This window comes from Drosophila montana, unplaced genomic scaffold (assembly GCF_035044405.1).
Source record: "Drosophila montana isolate Dmon_TW-CO22-7 unplaced genomic scaffold, ASM3504440v1 contig_3083_1, whole genome shotgun sequence".
NCBI lineage: Eukaryota > Metazoa > Arthropoda > Insecta > Diptera > Drosophilidae > Drosophila > Drosophila montana.
The window spans coordinates 331,746-354,725 of record NW_026997957.1 but is presented as its reverse complement, the minus strand read 5'-3'; the positions used below and the strand labels follow the sequence as shown (position 1 = coordinate 354,725).

At 37.2% G+C, this 22,980-nt stretch overlaps 2 protein-coding genes across 2 annotated transcripts in view; one reads left to right on the top strand and one right to left on the bottom strand.

The window, feature by feature from the left end:
* The window catches only part of LOC135430806 (uncharacterized), a 28,167-nt gene extending 5,682 nt beyond the window's left edge, over positions 1 to 22,485 (bottom strand). Inside the window, exons 1-2 of the mRNA XM_064685606.1 lie at positions 22,326 to 22,485; positions 21,203 to 21,395 (exon numbers count right to left, since the gene is read on the bottom strand). The gene's annotated coding sequence lies outside the window, so the exon portion shown is untranslated. The remainder of the gene's footprint in view (positions 1 to 21,202; positions 21,396 to 22,325) is intronic.
* LOC135430801 (cyclic GMP-AMP synthase-like protein) lies at positions 14,361 to 15,488 on the top strand. Its single transcript, XM_064685599.1, has 2 exons — positions 14,361 to 14,561; positions 14,616 to 15,488. Exons 1-2 carry the CDS (start codon positions 14,432 to 14,434, stop codon positions 15,407 to 15,409), a joined length of 924 nt encoding a protein of 307 aa, XP_064541669.1. The 5' UTR covers positions 14,361 to 14,431; the 3' UTR covers positions 15,410 to 15,488.
* Positions 22,486 to 22,980: the final 495 nt, after the last annotated feature.

Sequence of the window (22,980 nt, the reverse complement as noted above, 5' to 3'; positions counted from 1 at the left end):
GGTCTGAATTGCTTTCACATGCAATAAATTCACACATAAATATTACATATATGCAAATGTGTATTAGTTTGAAATAGAAAGACTTCTCTAAAAGAATAAGAAACTTGGGGTGCTGGTTAAAATAACAGCAGGTGAAATAAAGAGGAATATAAGGGAGGGACAGAGATGTGCAGAGCGAGAAAAAGGAGCGCAAGAACATATACATGCATGCACATACATATTTACATACATCTGCATACATATACACATATGTACATACATACACACAAAACAACATACATACGCGCATACATACATAGATATATACATGCTTATGCTATATGAATTTGAAACCAATCGGTCGGTTAACAAAAAACTTTCATACAACCGTTTTTCGCTAATTTTCCACTATTGCGGGCGAAATTTCCCAAATCGCTTAAAAACATATTCATTAAGTTCTTACGTAGAGCTTTCAAAAAAAGTTTGAAACAAATCGGACAAAACGTAAAATCGGGAGAGATTTGACCGAGTTATGAGGGTGGGAAATTTCGACCTATGTCTATATAGGATATTTGAGGGTACCATTTTTACATGAATTTGGACCAAGAATCATGTTGTCAGATTTAAATGCCAAATTGATCTGGAGGCTAAATAATGACAAAAGAGCCAAACCTCGTGGAAATCGGATGAGAATTGACCGAGTTATGGGGGTGGGGAATTTCGACCCATGTCTACTATGCACATGCGAGTGGAATTTCCCGAAATCCTGTCAGATAACTCAACTACAGTGAAACTTTCAGCTTTCTAGCCCTAACGGTTTGGGCTGTGCGTTCATCACCATATATACATACATATGTATGCCCGTTTGTACATACATGTCTGCATGTTTGTTTTGTATACATGCAAGCATGCACGCATGCGTACATGCGTAAATGCGTACATGCGTACATGTACATGTCCGAATACCTACATGTCAGCACACATGCACACACCTATAATATGCCTAATTCCAGTTGGAATTGGGCTTTTTGTTTTTGTACTGAATATATTTAACGCCTTTACTGCTGATAAGAAATTGAGTTATTGTTGCGATTAGTCCAATTAAAGGCTGTCGTTGCTGCAGCCGAAGTTGGAGATGTTGTTGGGGCAGGTCTGGATGTCCAGCCTCTTGTAGAGGGTATTATAAAATTGTCAAGAATTGTGTAACGCATCGAAAAAGCGTCTCGAGTTCCACAAAGTACTATATATATTCTTGATCAGCAGCAAAAGCGGACTCAAGCAATAAAAGCTATTGTTGGAAGACTACGAAAACTTTCTATTGCAGACTGAACACAAGTCGAAGTTGGCCGGATATATATAATGATATAGCTGTCATAGTACAGATCAGTCGAAAATAAATTTCTTGTGTGAAAAAATTGTTTTTTCTAAGATATCTTAAGTCAACTTGACATAAGAGAGGCTTGCCAAATCATCTCAAATCGGACAATTACATAGATCTATAAATCTATATTATTAATCAATATAATAATTAATTTTTTTTTATAGAAAACTTTTCTGTTTTTTAAGGAAATCTTGACCCAACTCAACAATTATAAACTCTATTGTTCTTACATATCTTAAATCGTTATATTCTGAAATTCCTATAGAAGATAATGCCTTGCATAAAACTATTTCTAAGGGTATTTAGTCTTCGGTGTGTCGTAATAGAAGTTAAAACTTGCTTTTTTTTGTGTGCTGCAATGCACTTTTAATTTTCTTCCTTTTTTTTTTTGCCTGGCGGTGAATCGCGATACAATTGTGATTTGGGGTTTGGGTCTGGGCCAAGCAAAAGTTTCAAGTTCGTTGCGGAGATTTTAGCGCCTAGGGAGAGCACACACACACACCCTGCCACACACACACTGCCACACACACACGCACACACTAGAGCTGGGACATTTATGGTGTGGGCGTCGCCTTCATTGTCAAATGAAAAATCGAACTGCGGCCCTTGAGCAGACGTGTGTGGTCCATGCTCATTATCATGAACATCATCATCATGTTTGGGAACTAAAACTAGCTGATGGCGTCTCCTTCTCCGTCTGAGTCTGGATCGGAGTCGGAGCCTGTCTCTGGGTCGGTGCGCGTCCATTTCTATCACTTGGCGGGCATCAAAAGCCTTTTTGCAACTCCCATGCGTGGCATTTGAACATTTCTTGATTTGTTTATGCGGTTTGTTGCGGCTCTGTTCTCTTCTCTTCTCATTTTTTTCTTTGCGTTCGGTTTGTTTTCTTAGGTTTGCATTCACGTCTGGCCTGGGGCAGTGCTCATTGCGCCCGCTTTGCGTCGGCCAATGTAAATACAAATGGAATGCCATTAAAATGTGTTTGCTTTCTCATATTTACCTTGGCGCGCATAAAGCCCGGGCATGTGTTATAACCTTTAACGCTGCATAAACAGCATAAATAAGCCGTAAAGAGTACGCAAGGAGGTTTCTTACTAGGAGCTCCAACATATATTTGTGCATTTGCACCTGGCCGGGACACGGGCACAGTTTGGCTTATGGCTCGTAAAATACCTGGGCTTTTGCCCGGTTACAACATGATTTATCCATTTGGCGCTTCTTTGACGGATTTCACAACTTTCGCTCTCGAAAACGGCACTTGGTCTTCCGGCCGTGAGTGCGCCGTGTGGGCCAACAATGGGTTAAAGCCACACAAAAACCAAAAACAAAAAAACAGAAAACTGAAACAACGGAAGTCGTTACGAAAAGCCAAACGAATCGAGACGAAACTAGTTGGAAACGGATTGTTAATTTGCTGCCATTTGCATTGTGCGGCAGGTGAGAAAAAGCCAAACCGCGTCAAGAATGCAGTCCACACTTTTTGGCCATTTCATTCAGTTCAGTTTTTGTGGTCAAGTGAAGAGACAAAAAGAAACACAAACACAACAAAAAATGCCGCGGCGCCACAGTTTAGAAAGTCATGCCCAGCTTCACACCCCTGCAGCACCCAAAGCTCCCCCACCCTCCCCCTCCCTTCGCCCATCATACACCTTCCAACACGCCCCTTTTGGCGCTGCACTGTTACCAATTTATGGGCGGCCCAGTTAACCCACAAAAAACTGGTGCAAGGCATTCACTCCAGAATCGGCGATCGCCTTTCACATGCCAACACGAAACTTGGCCAAAATGCAAAGGCCCAACACTGCAGTTGACCCAAAAAATGGGGAAAAAAAAAAGTAAATAAATAATGCACTAAATAATCATCGATGGCTGTTATTATAACTCCAGATTAATCTTAGTCATAACTCGAAGCTGAAGTGCAGCAAGGTTTGCAGAAGTTCTTGGCAAAGTTTTTAATGGGATTCAATTCAGACAAACAATTTCTTGAATATTATTCTTTTAAGCATACATGAGAACTTTCTCAAATTCAAGTTCTCAATTTCATTTAAAATTTTTTACTTCAATTATAACAAAGTTTTATGAAAAAAACAGCTGTGGAACAAACGGAATGAAACACTTAAAGTAAACATTTCTTTTTCTATATATGTTTTTTCAAAGAACTCAAATCTATTTAAAATTCATTTACTTCAATTAAAACAATGGATTTATTCATAAAACAGCTGCAGAAACAAACGGAATGAAACACTAAAAATAGACGTTTCTTTTTCTATATATGTTTTTCTTCTTCTAAATATATTTTCTCAAAGAGCTAAATTAAATTTAAAAATCTTTTACTTCAATTAAATGAAAGAATTTAATAAACCAGCAGTGGAACAAGCGGAATGAAACACTTAAAATAAACATAATTTTTTCCATGCATGCTTTTACAAAGAATTCATTTCCATTTAAATTTCTTCCATTTCTATTATTCCATAAGAAATCTTCATAGAACTGCTGTTGAAACAAACGGAATGGAACACTCAATTTAATAAAAGGGTTTTCCCTTTTTTTTTGCACTTGCAAAAAGTATCCCACTCAAACAATCTCTTACCCTTTCAATTTACTTTTCATACAGCAATAAAATACCAAAAGGTCTAGAAGAAAATATCTCCCATTTCGTTTAAGCCTTTTCTTTCTTTTCGGAAAGTTTCGAATAGTTCTAAAGACAACTGCCAGAAACCTTGGAGTTCAAGATTAAATAAAAAGAGGAAGACCACAAAACCAAGATACTCTTTTGCAGTCTGTGAAAAGGGTACAAAAAAATCATAAAAAAGGAACATATTTAGAAGTAATTATAAAGTGAAATGAAATGAACATGAAACACACAAAAACCTATTAATGTCGGAACGCATGGAAATGCAACCAGGAAAAGCACTAAAAATTCAATCTCGCGAAATCGCGAAATAGTCTCGAATCGAAACTCTCGACTATCGGATAGTAAATTTTCATTAGAGAATTGCGCTTTTCGGTTTTTATGTCTTTTGCAGCGTGTATTCAATAATCAGCATAAAATTTGATGGCGCACTCTGAACGCGCAAGAGGCCAATAGAAAAGGCACAGTGAGGCTTAATCTTTGGCTTGATTCGGCTGCTCGACTTGGGGGCCATTAAAGAGTCGATCCAAAAAAAAAGCTAAAGACGTTAAGTAGCTGAACGCGCGTTAATCGCTTTTAATTGCTAAATTACGCGCTGCATGTTCAGGTCCCGGCATGGCATAGGTTCGCAACTAGCTTTTGTTTGGCGACATGGACGCGTCTTTGCCTGCAACTGGGGCTGGGGGCGGTGGCCGAGGCGGGGGGTGGGAAGGGTGGCAAGACGAAGAGTCGGGCAATGCAGACTATGGCAGTCTGGATCGGCTTGGCGAACACTAATGCGTGTAATTAGCCGCAAAAAAGCGGCAAGACCACTTAACTGATTTATTAAAACGTTTTTCCATTAAATTTTTAACCCTGCTGGCTATTAAAAACACTCACACACACACACACACACACGCACACACAGAGCTCTTGCAAACATATTGGGGCAAAGCGGCCGCAACTTTGAAAAATGAGCAGCATTTAAAATTGTTCTGACCGACCAAGGCACCGTGGTGCAAGGTCTGTGTTAAATGTTGTCAAATATGTATTACAAAATATATTTGAATTTTTGTTTTAATTACGCTCTATATCATTTTCAAGAGGAGACATTGCAGAGAGAAGGAGACATTTTTGATGCCATAAAGTATATATATATTCAGTCTTGTATATATAGAAATTTTCGTCTGTTTGAAAGCTGGAAACTATGCTCATATTTTTCTTTTTGAGGGACGCTTTTTATATGTCCAATGCGGCCAGATCTTATTACTATATCATATAGCTGCCATAGGAACGATCGCTTAAATTAATACAATTCTTGATATCTTCAAGTTGTTGGCATTTACGACTTTTACATATGAGCAAAATCTTATCCTGATTTAAAGACTATATTTAATAACTCTATAGGAAGAAACCAAATGAGTTTTTATTTCAAAAATTTAACCATTTATCAAGATATCTTGACAAAACACAGCAATAGGGAGTTTCACGCTCCTCCCAACATATCTGCAAGGCCGTATCAAAATCGGACTACTATATAATATAGCTGCCATAGGAACGATCTAAAATTAAGTTCTTTATATCTTTAAGTTGTTGGCATTTACAAGTTTTACATACGAATAAAATCTATTTCTTATTAAATTACTATATAATATAGTTCTATAGGAAGAAACGAACAAAATTAGTTTTTGAATAAATAGTTTTTAATTTTTTCAAGATATATTTAAAAAAACTTCATCATTCTTCCACTATATCATATGACACCTATAGAAAAAATCGAACGTAAAGCTTTTGTATAAAAGACAATTTATGTCTGCAAGGGTATTTACCCTTCGTTATGCTCTACTTAGCTGGCCTCGCATGTGCTTCAATTTGTTTGCCAAAAATTGAGCAGCATTTTTTGTTAGCAATTCGTGACACTGTGCAGAAATTTTCGCCGACTGGCCAACTGTCCCAGAGTGCCATGTCAAGCTCTGATGGCGCTTTCAAACATTCAAATGGGCGGTCAGTTGGCAAAACATTATGACAACAACAACAACAACAACGACGACGACAACAACCGCAGCAACAACAACACTTTCTAGCCATAAATGCTAGCTCACGTCTCCGTTGTTGTCGCTAATCTATTTGGGCAAGCAAAATGGCTAAAAATAAATAAAAAAAAAAGCGGCTAACGGTAACGGCTACAAAATTAATAAACGCCAAGTGCGCCAAAAGCAGGCAAAAGGGCGATGAAAGTGCGATTTGAAAGATATACACAGATAAAATAAATATGTTGTTGTTGTTGTTTTTTTTTTTGTCTTTTGGCCGATTTCTTTATGATTGTTAGCCATTAAAATCAATGTTTGGTCAAAAGCGAAGAATTGGGCAAGCCAAAAGCGGTTCGCAATTGCCGCTTGTTGTTGTTGTTGTTGTTGTTGTTGTTGTGGGTAAACAATATTAAATCTCAACACTCGTGCAGAGAAAGTTGGCTTTGCCGGCCAAAAGCCGCAGTCTGCTTACCCTAGACCCCCCTCCCCCCACCCCATCGCCCACTCGTCCACTTTTTCAGTTACCTTTTCCCTTTTTATTTTTACTTTATTTATTTGTTGTTTTTTTGGAGTTTTTCGCAAATTCACTTCAAGCTAAAAACAAGAAAGAACGACTGTCTTCGACACGCCGAAGTTTAAATACTCTTGCTTAGATATTCTTTTAGACGAATGATGTGTTTCCGTCCGATTGTTCATATATGAGCTATATACGAGATATGACAGATATATGTGGAGAATATTAAAGGAGAACATCTTTTTATATAAGCATTCATTTTGCATCAGATTCTACCTATAGCTATATGATATAGTAGTTCGATAAGGATAAGATTTTGCTTATGTGTAAATGCCATGCTGAAGTACAAGATTGATCATGAAAACAAGAAAGGTTTTTTTGTGCAATAACTGATAATTTCTATGACAGCTATATAGTCTTTCGATCCGACATACTTATTGTTCGCAACCGAAAGACGGATGATCTAGACTAAGTTTCATGAGAATAGCTTTAAACGCTTTATCAACTCGTCGAGATAAAGCGAGGTCAAGGTCGAGAATATGTATATATACTTTATCTATGCTAATCGACGACATTTTTGGTGACTAAGCTAGTATACCCTCAAGTAGGGCATACAAAAGCAACAACAACTTTGGGGCAGCAACGGATTTAGTTTCCATTTGGCCGGGATTCTACTTACAACTGTGGCAACTAGCCAAAATGAAGCCGTTGACAGCTGCCGCCGCCGCCGTTGTGCGGCCACAGATACAGATAAACGTACTCAAAGATACACAATACACAATACATGTACATATATGATGTAGTCTGGTTTTTTTCACATTTTGGGGAAAGGGCGCCTCACGCTTGCCACATTAATTTCAATCAGCATGCGCGCTTGCAACAAAAAATGTAAGCCGCATCTGTTCCAAAAACATCAAAGACTTCAAGACCCTTGACTAGGCCAAGCCAATGCCCAAAAACTGACCACAATAGAAAAAAAAAAAACGAGAGAGAGATCCCATTAGCCACGGGCATGAACAATATGCAGAATCAACAGGCGAGACCCAAAAATTAAAGCTAAGCCAACACGAGTTGGGCACTAAAATTGATAGATAATAAATTATCATCACATGGGGCAAACTTATGGGTTGTAATAAGAAGAAGAAGCAATCGGTAAGTTAGTTAAGATTAAAGTTGAAATAATATTAAAAAAAACATTTAGTTAAGAATTATTGACTGCAAAATTAAGCTGCAAACTCAAGGAGAAATTTTTCGTAGTTCAGTTCACACTGCGATCTAGTTCCTGCCTTTTGGTTCGGTTCGTGCAACTGGTTCCAAGAACGCAGATTTGGTTCAAAAAGTGATTTTGTCACATATTAGCAATTTTTTAATTAAACAATTTAATTCGCATTTCTTAAATATTAAAAAATATTATTTTAATTAAAATATTTCTTAAACTATTTTGTTGTCAGGCCTAGGTTTGGCACTTTTTTAGCTCGACTTAAAATATATATATTTTCTATATATAGATATTTCTGGCTAAAATTCTCAGTTTTACAGCTATCTTAGCATAGGTACGCCTGATCCCGGATCGAATTACTTTATCATATATCTGCCATGGGGCAACTATTTGTTGCAAACATAGTTTTTATTCGAAATACTTGACTTTTGTATAGTTTAATAATTCCTTCACTTGAGTCGCACAACAATTACAATCTCTGGAGATTTCCGATAAGACAGATCTTTCGAGTGTTTCACTTAGCTGCACTAGTCTAACGGTAATTGTCGGCAAACGGTTTCGAATACTCGCGCCACACGGTCTAAATGGCAACCGGCAACCCAAAACCCCAAGTAATGTCTTGCGGAGTGGGTTGATAGAGGGGCGGCATGGGGCGAGAGGGGGCGAGGGGGAGCTGCAGGTAAACCTGTTCGCAGTCGAAGCGTCGGCATATTTATGGCCAGTCGCTGTCTGTGACATGGCAAGCACTGTGTGTGGCATAGTGTGGGAGGTGTGTGTGTGAGTGTGTGTGTGTGTGTGTGAGTGTGTGTGTGCTGGATGAAGTGGTGAGGGGTGAGGGGGAGGGGGGCTTGTTCTAGTGGCAAGACCGTTATAACTTTTGTTTTTCAGCAGCGAGTAACTCAGCATTGAGTACAAGTGTTTATGGGGCTACCAAAGCAAATATGTGTGCGTGTGTGTGCACACACACACTGTGTGTGTACGTTAGTATGTATTGATGTATGCATGTTTTCATATATACAAGCAAACATGCACAAATATATATACACACATGCATACATACATATGTACATATGCACTAAAGCTAAATTGCGTATCGCTTTTTCATCACCATGGCGAGAAAAGGACGTTAAATAGTGCAAAGTACACCTTTTCCCCATGGCAGTTAAGAAAGCGATAGAAAGGCGATAGCTCTAAATGTCTGCAGTGAATATACATATGTACGAACGGATGTATGTACAGTGATCCTTTGAGTGGACAGGGTATACGAGGGATGGAAGGAATAATAAAATAATACAAAATAAAATAATAAAAAAAATAGTCAAATCTGAAATAACTATATTTATCGAACTTTCTCAAACTTCATTCCATTTGATAGATTTCCCATTTGAGTTTAACGATATCTTTGCGATTTAAAAAGTTGGTCAATATTTTAATTGCTAACTCTAACGGCAACTTGACAAGTGGCAAGATTTGCCAACATTTTGCACTTGACGCCTGGTAAAAAAAAAACAAAAAAACAGAAAGAGAACCCAAATAAAAACCTCGAATAGCCAAGAATAAACTAGAGGCCATATCGAATGGCAGGCGCTGCACAGTTATGCAAACTCATGCTGCATGCCGCAAGACCTGTGTCCCGTCGGGCAGACAGCCAGACAGACAGACAGACAGTCAGACAGACAGACGGACTGTTAGCTTGGCCAATTGCAATTGGCGTTAGCAAGTGGCGAGCGTTTCCCACGCTCCTTGACTGCGACTGAGTTTGCAGCTGCGCTCGGCCAGAATGTTGCCCGGTTGGAAGCCGTTACAAGTACATATTCTAATCCGACCGAGATGCCGATTAATTAATAAATATTGCAAGCTGTTTAGTTTTCGAAAATATGTCTCAGTTTTTCAGCTGAGCTGGAGTGGAGCAAATCAACATTATATCATTGAGTCTTTATTGGGTTGCACTATCATAAGACCATTCATATTGCTCGCTAATAGTTTGTTCCCATTTTTTTAATAAAAACATTTATATCAAATACAAATCATGTTTAGTTTCAAGATAAGCTTAATCGGAATAGGTCTGCACGATCGATGCGTTGCAACCCTGAGTTCGATAACGATTGCAAACCAGGATGATATATGAAAACGTGGCCACCCCACAAAATCGAGCTTCAGTCTCCTTTAGCAATTGACAGATCATTCGATCTTGAAAGTGTGAAGCAAGTGGTTCAAAATGGCATCATTGAATACGATTTTCGAAGATTATTCGTTTGATTTAACTTATCGAAAGTATACGAAAATAAAGGCACCGATATATTTTATAGCGGATAAAATTAGAAAATTGCGATACCTGGAAGTTATAGGTAAGCATTCAAGGTGTACAACTATATCTTAGATACATAAGTGCATAAGAGGTTGTTTATATAGATTATTATAAAGCTATTCATTTTCCAGGCAGGCCAGATGAGAGTATAATACAAATAAGTGACAACGAATTTGACATATATATGAAAGTAAACATACCTATTAACGTGAAACCTTTGAGGGTTGATCGGTTTCCAGGATTTGTGATGCTTTTTGCAGGCGTTCAGCATAAAGCCGTGGTGGGCGGTTATGTAAACCGCAAAGCCTTGGAAGACTGGCTCAAACTTGAAAATGGAGGCTCTTTAAAAATACACGAAATTATAAATGAGGCAGAAACTACTTTTAATATTAAGCCAGTTTTCGAATTTAACTACACGGATTGGATTTGGCCGGAGCCGTCGGGATTGCCAGATATTATCTATAAAACGCAGCCGTGGTATGCTTTACCGCAGGCGGCCGCACCTTTTGATTCCCGCAAATTTCTAATATGGATGCCGCACTGGGAAAATATGCTAATGCGTATAAACAATTGCCAAAATGTATTGGATATAATGAAGAGATTGTGTTACGTCAACCAGATGTCAGAGCTATCAGACGAAATCCTAAGGACGGTCATATTAAAGCAATTACCGCTGAAATCTTCATGCACTTTGGATGATTTTGTGATAGACATGTGGAGGAAATTATGCCAATATTTGAAGGAAGCCAACCTGCCCCATTTTGTGTTCCAAAATTTAAACCAATTTCGACATCTGAAGGAAGAAACTGTTGAGACTTATCTACATGAAGCCGTTAATATTTTGGCAACGCTCGAAAAATGTAAGGCTGGTTCCTCTCAAGCTCTCGAAAATTTATTAAATATACAAAAGTAAAATAAATATATTCAATAAAAAAGAATGTTAGCTTGCGATTGAGAATTAACAGCACACTTGGAATGTAATCAATGTTCATTACAATTTCTTATCAATATAAATAAAAATGCCTATTATTGAAATACTTTGCATAACACACATACATATGTACATCAGAATTGTGTTTTTATAGCCTTGCGGATAGGATTTGAATTGTCTTGAAATGTGCAACGCATTGGATGAAACATCTCTGATTTTAGTTTTAAAGCTATGTACATACATCAATGGGGCGTTACTTGGATCGGATATGTCTGTCGAAATCGGCGGGATCGATATACTATATTATCATACTATATTATGCATATTCATAATTTTAAATTGCAGGTATTCGCTATTCAAAAATCTAGTTATTCTCTGAAATCGTATCTCTATAATTAAAACAGTTTGTCCTTTATTTGATGAAGACGGGGTTTCGGCGAAGTTTTAAGTTTTTTCCGCTAGTATAAACATATACATACATATGTATGTCAATACTACAAACAGACTTACATACAGTCTGCGGGTATTAACATATGTGCACACATACATACGTATATATGTACGTACATACATATGTATTCAGACAGCACTAGAATTATAATTGATAAATCAAAGAATGATTAAAAAGAGCGCACATGCGTATACACATGTATGTATGTATTTGTATACATGTAGCAATCTTTCGCAAATAATCTGTTCAGCTTTGGCGGCTTTGTCAAGCGACTCTGGTTTTTATTTCCGGGAAACCCCAGTAATAAACACAGACAATTTGTACAAATGTATTTAAATACATGTGTTGCGAAAACATGTATGTATGTGCATAGAATGTATGTTTGCATTTATATGTGCATACATGCATACACTATGTTTCTTAAATGGCGCTCAGAGAGAATTCACAGTTCTGTATATACTATATGCACATACATTCACAAACATACATATGTTACATACGTATGATCAAATTTGCAGAGTAAGTTCAATTACATACATACATAAACGTATACACCAATATGCATACATATGCATTTTCATACATACATATGAACCGCGATGCGGTGCAACCCTGTGTTCGATAACGAATCAAAACCACGATGATATATGAAAACGTGGCCACCCCACAAAATCGAACTTCAGTTTTCTTTTGCAAGTGGCAGATCATTCGCTCTTGAAAGTGTGAAGCAAGAGGTTGTGTCTTTCGTAGCAAGAGAACCATTAAAATTCAAAATGGAATCATTAAATAAGATTTTACAAGATTTTTCGCTTAATGTTAACTATGCCAATTATACGAATAAATACCAACGGGTATCTTTTATACTGAATGATATTAAAAAATTGCGATACCTGGAAGTTATAGGTAAGAGAGGTAAGAGTTTATTTATATTGGTTATTATAAAAATACATTTTTCAGGCAGTCCAGAGGAGAGTGTGAAACAAATAAGTGACTACGAATATGACATATATATGAAATTAAACGTTCCTTTTCATGTGAAGCCTATAAAAGATGATCAGTTTCCAGGATTTGTGATGCTTTTTGCAGGGGATGGAGTTGAGCATAAAGCCGTAGTGAACGGCTATGTTAACCGCAAAGCCTTGGAAGACTGGCTCAAACTTGAAAATGGAGGCTCTTTGAAAATTCAAAAAGTTATAAATGAGGTAGAAACTACTTTTAATATTAAGCCAGTTTTTGAATTCAACTACACCGATTGGGTTTTGCCGGAGCCTGGATTACCAGATATTATCTATAAAACGCAGCCGTGGTATGCTTTACCGCAGGCGGTTGTACCTTTCGATTCGCGAACTTTTTTGGTATGGATGCCGCACTGGGAAAATATGCTAATGCGTATAAACAATTCCCAAAATGTATTCTACATAATGAAGGAGTTGTGTTACGTCAACCAGATGTCAGAGCTATCAGACGAAATCCTGAAGAAGGTCATATTAAAGCAATTACCGCTGAAATCTTCATGCACTTTGGATGATTTCCTGATAGACATGTGGAGGAAATTATGCGATTATTTGAAGGAAGCCAACTTGCCCAATTTCGTGCTCAACAATTTAAACCAATTTCGACATCTGAAGGAAGAAACTATTGAGACTTATCTACATGAAGCCGTTAATATTTTGGCAACGCTCGAAAAATGTAAGGCTGGTTCCTTTCTAGCTCTCGATACAATATGTAATGCGTTATGAGGAATGTTTTTTAAATGAGATTTAAAAGCACATGTTCTTGGAAATGTTCATTACAATTTCTTTCTTTTTAATTTAAATAAAAATGCCTATTATTGGAATACTTTGCATAACATACATACATACATACATATGTCTTTCAGAATGATCTTTTTATACGCTTGTAGATATTATTTGAGTTGTAATGAAATATGCAACGCATTGATTGAAACATCTTCGCGACTTTAGTTTTAAAGCTATGTATGTACATACATTATTGGAGAGTTACGTATGCTTTACAGCATACATGTGTATATACACATTTACATATGCATATATTTTCGAGATGCGCTATGTTCCTAAAAGTTGATCAAATGTTCGTTAACTTTTGACTGCAACATCATATGTATGTTTATGCACACTCATAAGCTATTCTCTGAAAACTTATACATATATATGTATGTATACATATACATATGTACATATCCATTTACTACAGTGGTGTGGATGTTTGTTAGTCTGCGGGTTTTGATCTTTCGCACATTCTTTATTGTGCACACATACGTACATATACATATATGAATGTATTCAGGCAGCTATAGAAATTCACTCTAATTCGCAGAAGTTGCGAGTTCTATGAAAAGTCAAAGAATGGATGAAATGAGCGTACATGCATATACACATGTACATATATGTACGTATGCATGTATGTCGGAATTTTTCCCAAATAATCTGTTCAGCTTTGGCGGCTTTGTCAAGCGACTCTGGTTTTTATTTCCGGGAAACCCCAGTATTAAACACAGGCAATTCATGCAAGATGTATGTATGCACATACATATGTACAAATGTATTTAAATACATGTGTTGCGAAAACATGTATGTATGTGCATAGAATGTATGTTTGCATTTATATGTGCATACATGCATACACTATGTTTCTTAAATGGCGCTCAGAGAGAATTCACAGTTCTGTATATACTATATGCACATACATTCACAAACATACATATGTTACATACGTATGATCAAATTTGCAGAGTAAGTTCAATTACATACATACATAAACGTATACACCAATATGCATACATATGCATTTTCATACATACATATGAACCGCGATGCGGTGCAACCCTGTGTTCGATAACGAATCAAAACCATGATGATATATGAAAACGTGGCCACCCCACAAAATCAAACTTCAGTTTTCTTTTGCAAGTGGCAGATCATTCGCTCTTGAAAGTGTGAAGCAAGAGGTTGTGTCTTTCGTAGCAAGAGAACCATTAAAATTCAAAATGGAATCATTAAATAAGATTTTACAAGATTTTTCGCTTAATGTTAACTATGCCAATTATACGAATAAATACCAACGGGTATCTTTTATACTGAATGATATTAAAAAATTGCGATACCTGGAAGTTATAGGTAAGAGAGGTAAGAGTTTATTTATATTGGTTATTATAAAAATACATTTTTCAGGCAGTCCAGAGGAGAGTGTGAAACAAATAAGTGACTACGAATATGACATATATATGAAATTAAACGTTCCTTTTCATGTGAAGCCTATAAAAGATGATCAGTTTCCAGGATTTGTGATGCTTTTTGCAGGGGATGGAGTTGAGCATAAAGCCGTAGTGAACGGCTATGTTAACCGCAAAGCCTTGGAAGACTGGCTCAAACTTGAAAATGGAGGCTCTTTGAAAATTCAAAAAGTTATAAATGAGGTAGAAACTACTTTTAATATTAAGCCAGTTTTTGAATTCAACTACACCGATTGGGTTTTGCCGGAGCCTGGATTACCAGATATTATCTATAAAACGCAGCCGTGGTATGCTTTACCGCAGGCGGTTGTACCTTTCGATTCGCGAACTTTTTTGGTATGGATGCCGCACTGGGAAAATATGCTAATGCGTATAAACAATTCCCAAAATGTATTCTACATAATGAAGGAGTTGTGTTACGTCAACCAGATGTCAGAGCTATCAGACGAAATCCTGAAGAAGGTCATATTAAAGCAATTACCGCTGAAATCTTCATGCACTTTGGTTGATTTCCTGATAGACATGTGGAGGAAATTATGCGATTATTTGAAGGAAGCCAACTTGCCCAATTTCGTGCTCAACAATTTAAACCAATTTCGACATCTGAAGGAAGAGACTATTGAGGCTTATCTACATGAAGCACTTAATATTTTGGCATCGCTCGAAAAATGTAAGGCTGGTTCCTCTCAAGCTCTCAAACAGTTAGGAGGAATAATGTTGTATCGCAAATGAGATTTAAAAGCACATCTTGGAAATGTTCATTACAATTTCTTTCTTTTTAATTTAAATAAAAATGCCTATTATTGGAATACTTTGCATAACATACATACATACATACATATGTCTATCAGAATGATCTTTTTATACGCTTGTAGATAGTATTTGAGTTGTAATGAAATATGCAACGCATTGATTGAAACATCTTCGCGACTTTAGTTTTAAAGCTATGTATGTACATACATTATTGGAGAGTTACGTATGCTTTACAGCATACATGTGTATATATACATATTTTCGAGATGCGCTATGTTCCTAAAAGTTGATCAAATGTTCGTTAACTTTTGACTGCAACATCATATGTATGTTAATGCACACTCATGAGCTATTCTCTGAAAACTTATACATATATATGTATGTATACATATACATATGTACATATCCATTTACTACATTGGTGTGGATGTTTGTTAGTCTGCGGGTTTTGATCTTTCGCACATTCTTTATTGTGCACACATACGTACATATACATATATGAATGTATTCAGACAGCTATAGAAATTCACTCTAATTCGCAGAAGTTGCGAGTTCTATGAAAAGTCAAAGAATGGATGAAATGAGCGTACATGCATATACACATGTACATATATGTACGTATGCATGTATGACGGAATTTTTCCCAAATAATCTGTTCAGCTTTGGCGACTTTATCAAGCGACTCTGGTTTTATTTCCGGGAAACCCCAGTAATAAACAGAGGCAATACATACATACATATGCACATACATACATATGTATGTATGTATTTGAATACATGTGTTGCGCAAACATGTACATATGTGCATGGAATGTATTTTTGCATATATGTACATACATATGTATGTATGTTACATACATTATGTTTCTTAAATGGCGATCAGAATGAGAAGTTGTAGATATGTACATATGTATATACATACATATGTGTACATACATGTTACGTATGTTATATTTATGATCAAATTTGCAGAGTTGGTCCAAGCAAACGTACACACTAACATACATTGTACATATGTTTATCCACACATACATATGTACACATGTATGTTTATCCACACATACACTTGAACATACATATGTATGTACATACATACATATGTCGCTGCCCTACTATTTCCAGAGCTTATTCATATCAATATTCTGCACACACATGCATTGTACATGTACAGAGTATTTTCTAGTGAAGCATTTTTTATGTTTACTCTTCGCTGTTTTTATTTTAATTTTTTTCTTCGCCGTTTTCAAGGCCTTTCGGCGGCTAAGAGTCGGCGATTTATTGAAGATTAGTCTTTTGTTGTTGTTGTTATTGTATAATATAATTCTCTTTGCTCAGCATGTACACATGTACACACCCACAATCACACACACGCACAGTCACATACGGAAATATATGTATGTACATTGAATATATATACATACATACATACGATCATCATCATCTCACGCATCATGTCGACAATTTTTCAGCTATGGCTCTGTGGGCGTAGACTTAGAGTTGACCTAATGTCAATTGTGGTTCAAAGAGTTGTCAGGTTTAGCTAGGCATTCAACCTGTTTCATCAGCCTCAATTACATCACAATTTAAACAGTGGACGAGGGGCAAGGGCGTGGATTGCTGTCGGAGGTCTCTATCAAGAGGGCATGGAATTGGGGGCATAGCCATACATGGATGTAAATACATACATACATATGTATGTATTTATGTATGAATGGACAGAATTGCACGCACATATATACATATATGTATAGTGTATATTCTTGAACCGTATCCAGAGCCAAGTCGATGTTCTACCTTTCATATCCACTTGTGTACATACATATACAAACATATGTACCTATGTAAGATATGTATGTAAAGACGGACTGCTACATATGTACATACATATGTATGTACATATATCATATAGATTCTAAACAAATCGGTCATTGCAAGGGTATTTATGTAGTCTTCCGGAATTTGTTAATAATACAACTTACAAAAGCATCTTAGAAAACAAAATATATGCATATACTCACATATGTACATACATATATGTATGTATTATTTATCAGAGTTCAACACATACCAATGCCCTCTGAACCAGGCATGAATTCGATTGTGTATATATTGTATGAATATATATTGTAAATAAACGTATAATCAATTTGGCATTTGCTTTGAGGAATTTCGGATGTAACTTTTTATGCAATTGGCATGCAACGATGCGAGATATTAATTACGTGATGAAATCATATTGTGTGTATCTTTCTAAGCATTTCAAGTGCATGCGATTTATGGCTAAGACTCTTTGAACAGCCCTCAAATGTCAAATGAAATGAAGTTAGATGGAATACCTTTTTCAATTTTTTAAATAAGGTGAGCTCAATTGGCTACACAAAAAAAATATGTATATAAAGAAATAAATTCATCGATATGCATTCAGAAGTAACCATAGAATACTGATGTATTTTTTTTTGAACATTAATAACTATTATATTTTCATCAAGAAATATCATCAGAATAAAATAAAGTTAGCCTGTTTTTGTACAAGTTTTTAATGGAGATTATTTTGCTAATAATTTGTTTTTAATCGAGTTCGATGTTGTATCGAGTATAGATTTTGGAATTGTGAAGTATCGATGTTGAAATTGTTAAGCCAACATCGATACTACGAGCTGGGATGCTGAGCTTATTTTTATAGTTGTAAGAAGTAGACCTTAATACATGGAAATGTATTGACATGAAGTAAAGATATAAAGAAAAATAATAAAAGAGAACAGACTTTACAAATTGTCGTGATCTAGTTCAATAGAAGAACTCTCATTGTTTGATATTTCGAACAAACCAGCATTGAACTAAAGCTGCATTGCAATAAAAGCCGACATTCTACTCTATTGAATATCTGTCATTTTACATTTAGCTATTTTTTTTAGCTTTTTTTTAAATTTACTTTTTATCGATTACATTAATCATAATATTTATTGTTTATTTTTCGATTATTCGATTATATTCTTTGGCTTTTCCTCGTTTTTCTGCGGCTTGACTCTCGACAGAAATGAAGAGTTCTCTCAGTGTGCGTTGATTACCTATATAAATATATATATATATATACATATATATTTTTCTTTACCTTAAAAATACCTGATGGACTGGATGCGGTGATTAGCGTTAATTGATTTCCTTGTTTTTTTTTTATTTATTTTTTAATTTGATTTCATTTGGATGTCAGCGCATTTGCGTACACTTTGGCGTTTGATGTTCGTGTTAAACTTATGATAATGCACATACGCAGTGTTGTAGAGTTGCAAAAGTATCTGTTGCAAACCCGTCTTAAATAGCCACAGCAGCAACAACAACAACAATAAAGACAACTACATGGCGTACTATTACGCAACTTTCGCTGTCAATTGGCATTGTTGTTGTTTCTGTTGCGTCTGCAGCTTGTGAAGTTCGAAATGAAGTCGACTTGTCGCGAATGATGGACATAAGCTGTAACTCGATACCCGACTGCAGAATACACTATCAAAGATTTGCAGCTTTTTGATCGACGTCCACAATTACTATTTCGACTTGACCCCAAAATAATAAAAGCTAAAAATTATGATGAACACTATCAAAACATTGTCATCAGCGAAATAAAATACTTGGCCGTTGGCGTTGCTTTTATATTTCTGGTTGTTGCTGTTGTTATACCCTGTAAATATTGCAAATGAATGCCAAACAGGGTATAATGATTATACGTACAGCTATTTATATGCGTATATATATATATATATCATATCATATATATGCATAGTCTTGATCAGGACTTGGTATCTTGCATTTTTTCATCAACTCGATCTTGGCTTTTTTCTTAGCATACAGCTGAGGTATGAAGCACGTAGTGGCAGTTCGTCTTTTGCTACAGGGTATCGCCAAGTCGGGCACTCTGGGCACGGGGCACGGGGCATGGGGCATGGCGTGCGCCAAGCATCGCTGACTATCATAAACATTGCCAGCGGCTCCGGTTGTGGCTCTGGCTGAGACTCTACTCCAAAATCGAAAAGCCAGTTCTGTTATGCACACTGGCCCCGCCGTGGGGAAGTGAAAAGCTGGCTGAGCAACACTGGGCCAACTGTCTGAGAGCTGCGACAACAACAACAACAAAAAACACAACAACCTCTTGATGTATGCAGATTCGTGATGCGTCTATTGTTTTGTAGATGAGACATAAGATTATGATAATATCTTAAGTAAGAGCTCGTATTTTTGGATAAATTCAAGAGTTGTTTCGCTTTTGTTTTATTATAAATAGATTAGTTAAATAACGGCTGCATTCCATGCTTTTTAACTGCCCATAACTCCGGCGAAATAAAGACTAAAATATTATTCTATTGATTGAATTGGGGTACAAAATTTCATTTGAATTCCTTTCACTTTCCAGTCCAACATCAAGTATTCCAAATCTGAAAGCTATTTCGATACGGATTACTATTTTGGGCGACAAAAGATATGCAGTTATTATTTCCATTTCCATTTTAATGGAGAAAACTGAAAAGCAGCCAATAGACATCGGCTAAGATTTCATATATGATGAATGAATGAATTTCCTCTTATGCATTTATTTGGCAATGGAATTTGTGCAGCTGGGCTGCTTTTTGGATAGCCGGGAAAACCGTGCGATAATTATCGATAAGCAAATGGCATGGAGCAGCTATCTAAATGGCCAAAGCGACCTGTTGGCCAAATGCGTTGACCAACACTTAACATTTCCTGAACATTTCCTGTACTTAACCGAACTTTGGCTGTGTATTGTATTGCACGAGCAGCTGTGCTTGGACTTCCGCTGCGCTGACAAATCGCCGCCAAATGACATAAGCACTGGGCCAACTCGGTAAAAAACCGAATCATGCTCATAAAAGGCAACAACTTGGGCTTTAGCGACCGCTTCCAGTTTGGCTTTTCACGGTCAATCGCCGCGCGTTAAGCAAATGCGAGAATTCGGTTTCAGTTTCAGTTTTTGTCGCTCTGTTTTTTTTTTTTTTTTGTTAGCAGCACCCACGCCACGTACATTTTTGCAGCTCACAGTTCAAGAGCTGCGAAATCGAGCAACAGCAAAATTACCTTATACTATGAAGTGTGTATCTTATAGCTTGTTTATGTCATAGATAAATAGGTAAGATCACGAACTTTAATTTTTGAGTGTGAATTTTATAGAATTTTTATTTTATAGAGTGCGTACCTTTCAGAGCGTGTATCTGACAGACTGTGTATCTTTGAGAACGTGTATCTTGTAGATCGCTATTCTCTTAACATGTATGTTATAGATAATAAACATTCACACTTGCATCTAAGTTGAACGATTTAATCTCACATCTATCGTGTGTATCTAGTTTGTATCTTATAGATGCGAGTATTTTAAAGAACACATTTAATTTGTATCTCTCATGTTTTGTTACTTGTAGATAGTGTCTCGTAAGGTGTCTGTATGTTATACTTACATACCTTTGACACTTGCAGCTAATGCTCATGACCTTAGCTTCTAAAGTTTGTAGCTCATAGAGCGCGTATCTTATAGATACATGCGTATATTTATACACATATACATATATATAGTATAGCCCATTGACACTTGCATTAATTTAAAGTTTAAGCTAAATAAAATTAATGGCAACAAATGCGCAAAACGCTTAAACGTGTGCGAATTGTTTGTCTGGGTCTGTGTATATGTGAGTGTGTGCTTGTCGTGTGTGTGTGTGTGTGTGTAAATGTATACCAATGCACGATTGTGGGCTACAAAAACTGGCTTACCTTCTCTGCTCATTGTTGTACAGTCAACTGTTGTCGTCGTTGTTGTTGTCGTTGTTGTTGTTGTTGCTGCTGCTATTGTTTCGCTTATTTATTGTTAACGCTTTGCCAGCGACAACGACAGGTTGTTAGTATTTCGATATCTTTGCTGTTGTTGTTATTGCTGTTGCACACATTTCATTGCACTGTCACATCACTGCGGGGAAAATGCAAATATATATAGATACACATATACGTACGGATAGAGATACAAGCGGGTATGCTCAAAATATATATTTTTTTTGTCGCCCGTGGGAAAATTATAAAATAATCGTACAATCCTGGATAAACCACCTTTCAATCAGTCGAATGTTTTTAAATTTTCATTTTCCACTTATTTTCCACACTTGCGAGTGAAATACGAAGCTTAACTATGCAGCTTTCAAGCTTTCAAGCTTTGGGTTATGCGTTAATTATCAATCAGACAGAACAGTCAATCAATCAGTCAGTCAGTCAGCACAGACAGCTTAATGTATATACGTTTATATAGCTCTATATATGTTTATAGATAAATATGTATTAAAAATGTATCAATGACGTCTTTATTTAAGCAAATGCGTTGGTGTTGCCACAGTCTGTCTGGGCGTGTGTGTGTGTTGGCTTACTGGTTCTGGCCAAAACGATTGCCAACACACTCACACACACACACACGCACGCTCAACAGACACACACACATGTGTGTGATATAATCGCTTGGCATGAATGAAAGGCGTTGCAGATTTTCACACAACATTTACAGGCAGCCAGCGGGGCAGGGCAGGGCAGAGGGGCGTTGCGGGGGCATGGCGGGGGCTGTCAGCCAACAATGGGCAAAGAGAGCCAAACTCATTTTTTTTTTTCAGTTTTTTTCAGCCAAATCGGCCATAATCTTGGCTAAGGCTAATAATAGCAGCAGGTTTTTGGCTTGGCTCAAGCTGAGTTATGCGCCTACACACACACACACACACACACACATTCACACGCCCACAAAGGGCAGCGCTTGTTAGAAGTATTTGCTGTACAGTGTACGCTATTTAACACATTTTTTGTTTTTTCTCGCTCGACACTCGCTCAAGCGCTCAAATCGCCAAATTCGTATGACACTCACGTAATACGCTAAAAATAGTTGAATATATATGTATATGTATTTATATATGTGTTTTTTTCGAGTTTTTTTTGTAATTTTAATTTCTTGTTATTGTATTGGTGTGTATTGTGTATTTGTATTCGTCGTGTGTTTGAAGCGCGGCTGCGAGGCGCACGCGTCGCGATTTCAGCTCGAACTGATCCAGCGCTGAGCGAAGCGCACCTGCGTTTGGCCTAAACTGGTCGAAATTGGTCTAAAAATGTAGCCAAAACCTGTTTTAGAGCAGCGATCAGCTCACCTGAGAGAGGCACCTGAGAGAGCACGTAAGAGAGAGAGAGAGAGGGAGAGAGGCAGAGCGAGAGATTGAGTGCGCGTCGCTGGGTCTGCACTTTGCACTTTGCTGCCACATTTTGTTGTCAAACTGCATTTAATAACCGTTAACCGAAAGTTCTGCAACACGTGCACCCGGTGGGGATGGATGAGCGGTGGAGGAGGGGGGGGGGGGGTGTTACTCGTAACGGGGCAGTGCTCACCTTTCACGCCCGGGCACAAGCCGGAACACGGGCCACTTCATTAGACGCTCTGGTTGTCAGCGCGCAACACTCGACCAGCTGCCGCACGTGACTTGCAACGCGACGCAGCGCAACGGAGGGGGCAGGAGGGGGGAAGGGTGGGC

Bases quoted from the DNA above. Each gene is read 5' to 3' on its own strand.
- LOC135430801 (XM_064685599.1), top strand. From the start codon at position 14,432: ATGGAATCATTAAATAAGATTTTACAAGATTTTTCGCTTAATGTTAAC. The intron at 14,562-14,615 runs GTAAGAGAGGTA...TACATTTTTCAG, and splicing joins GCGATACCTGGAAGTTATAG to GCAGTCCAGAGGAGAGTGTG.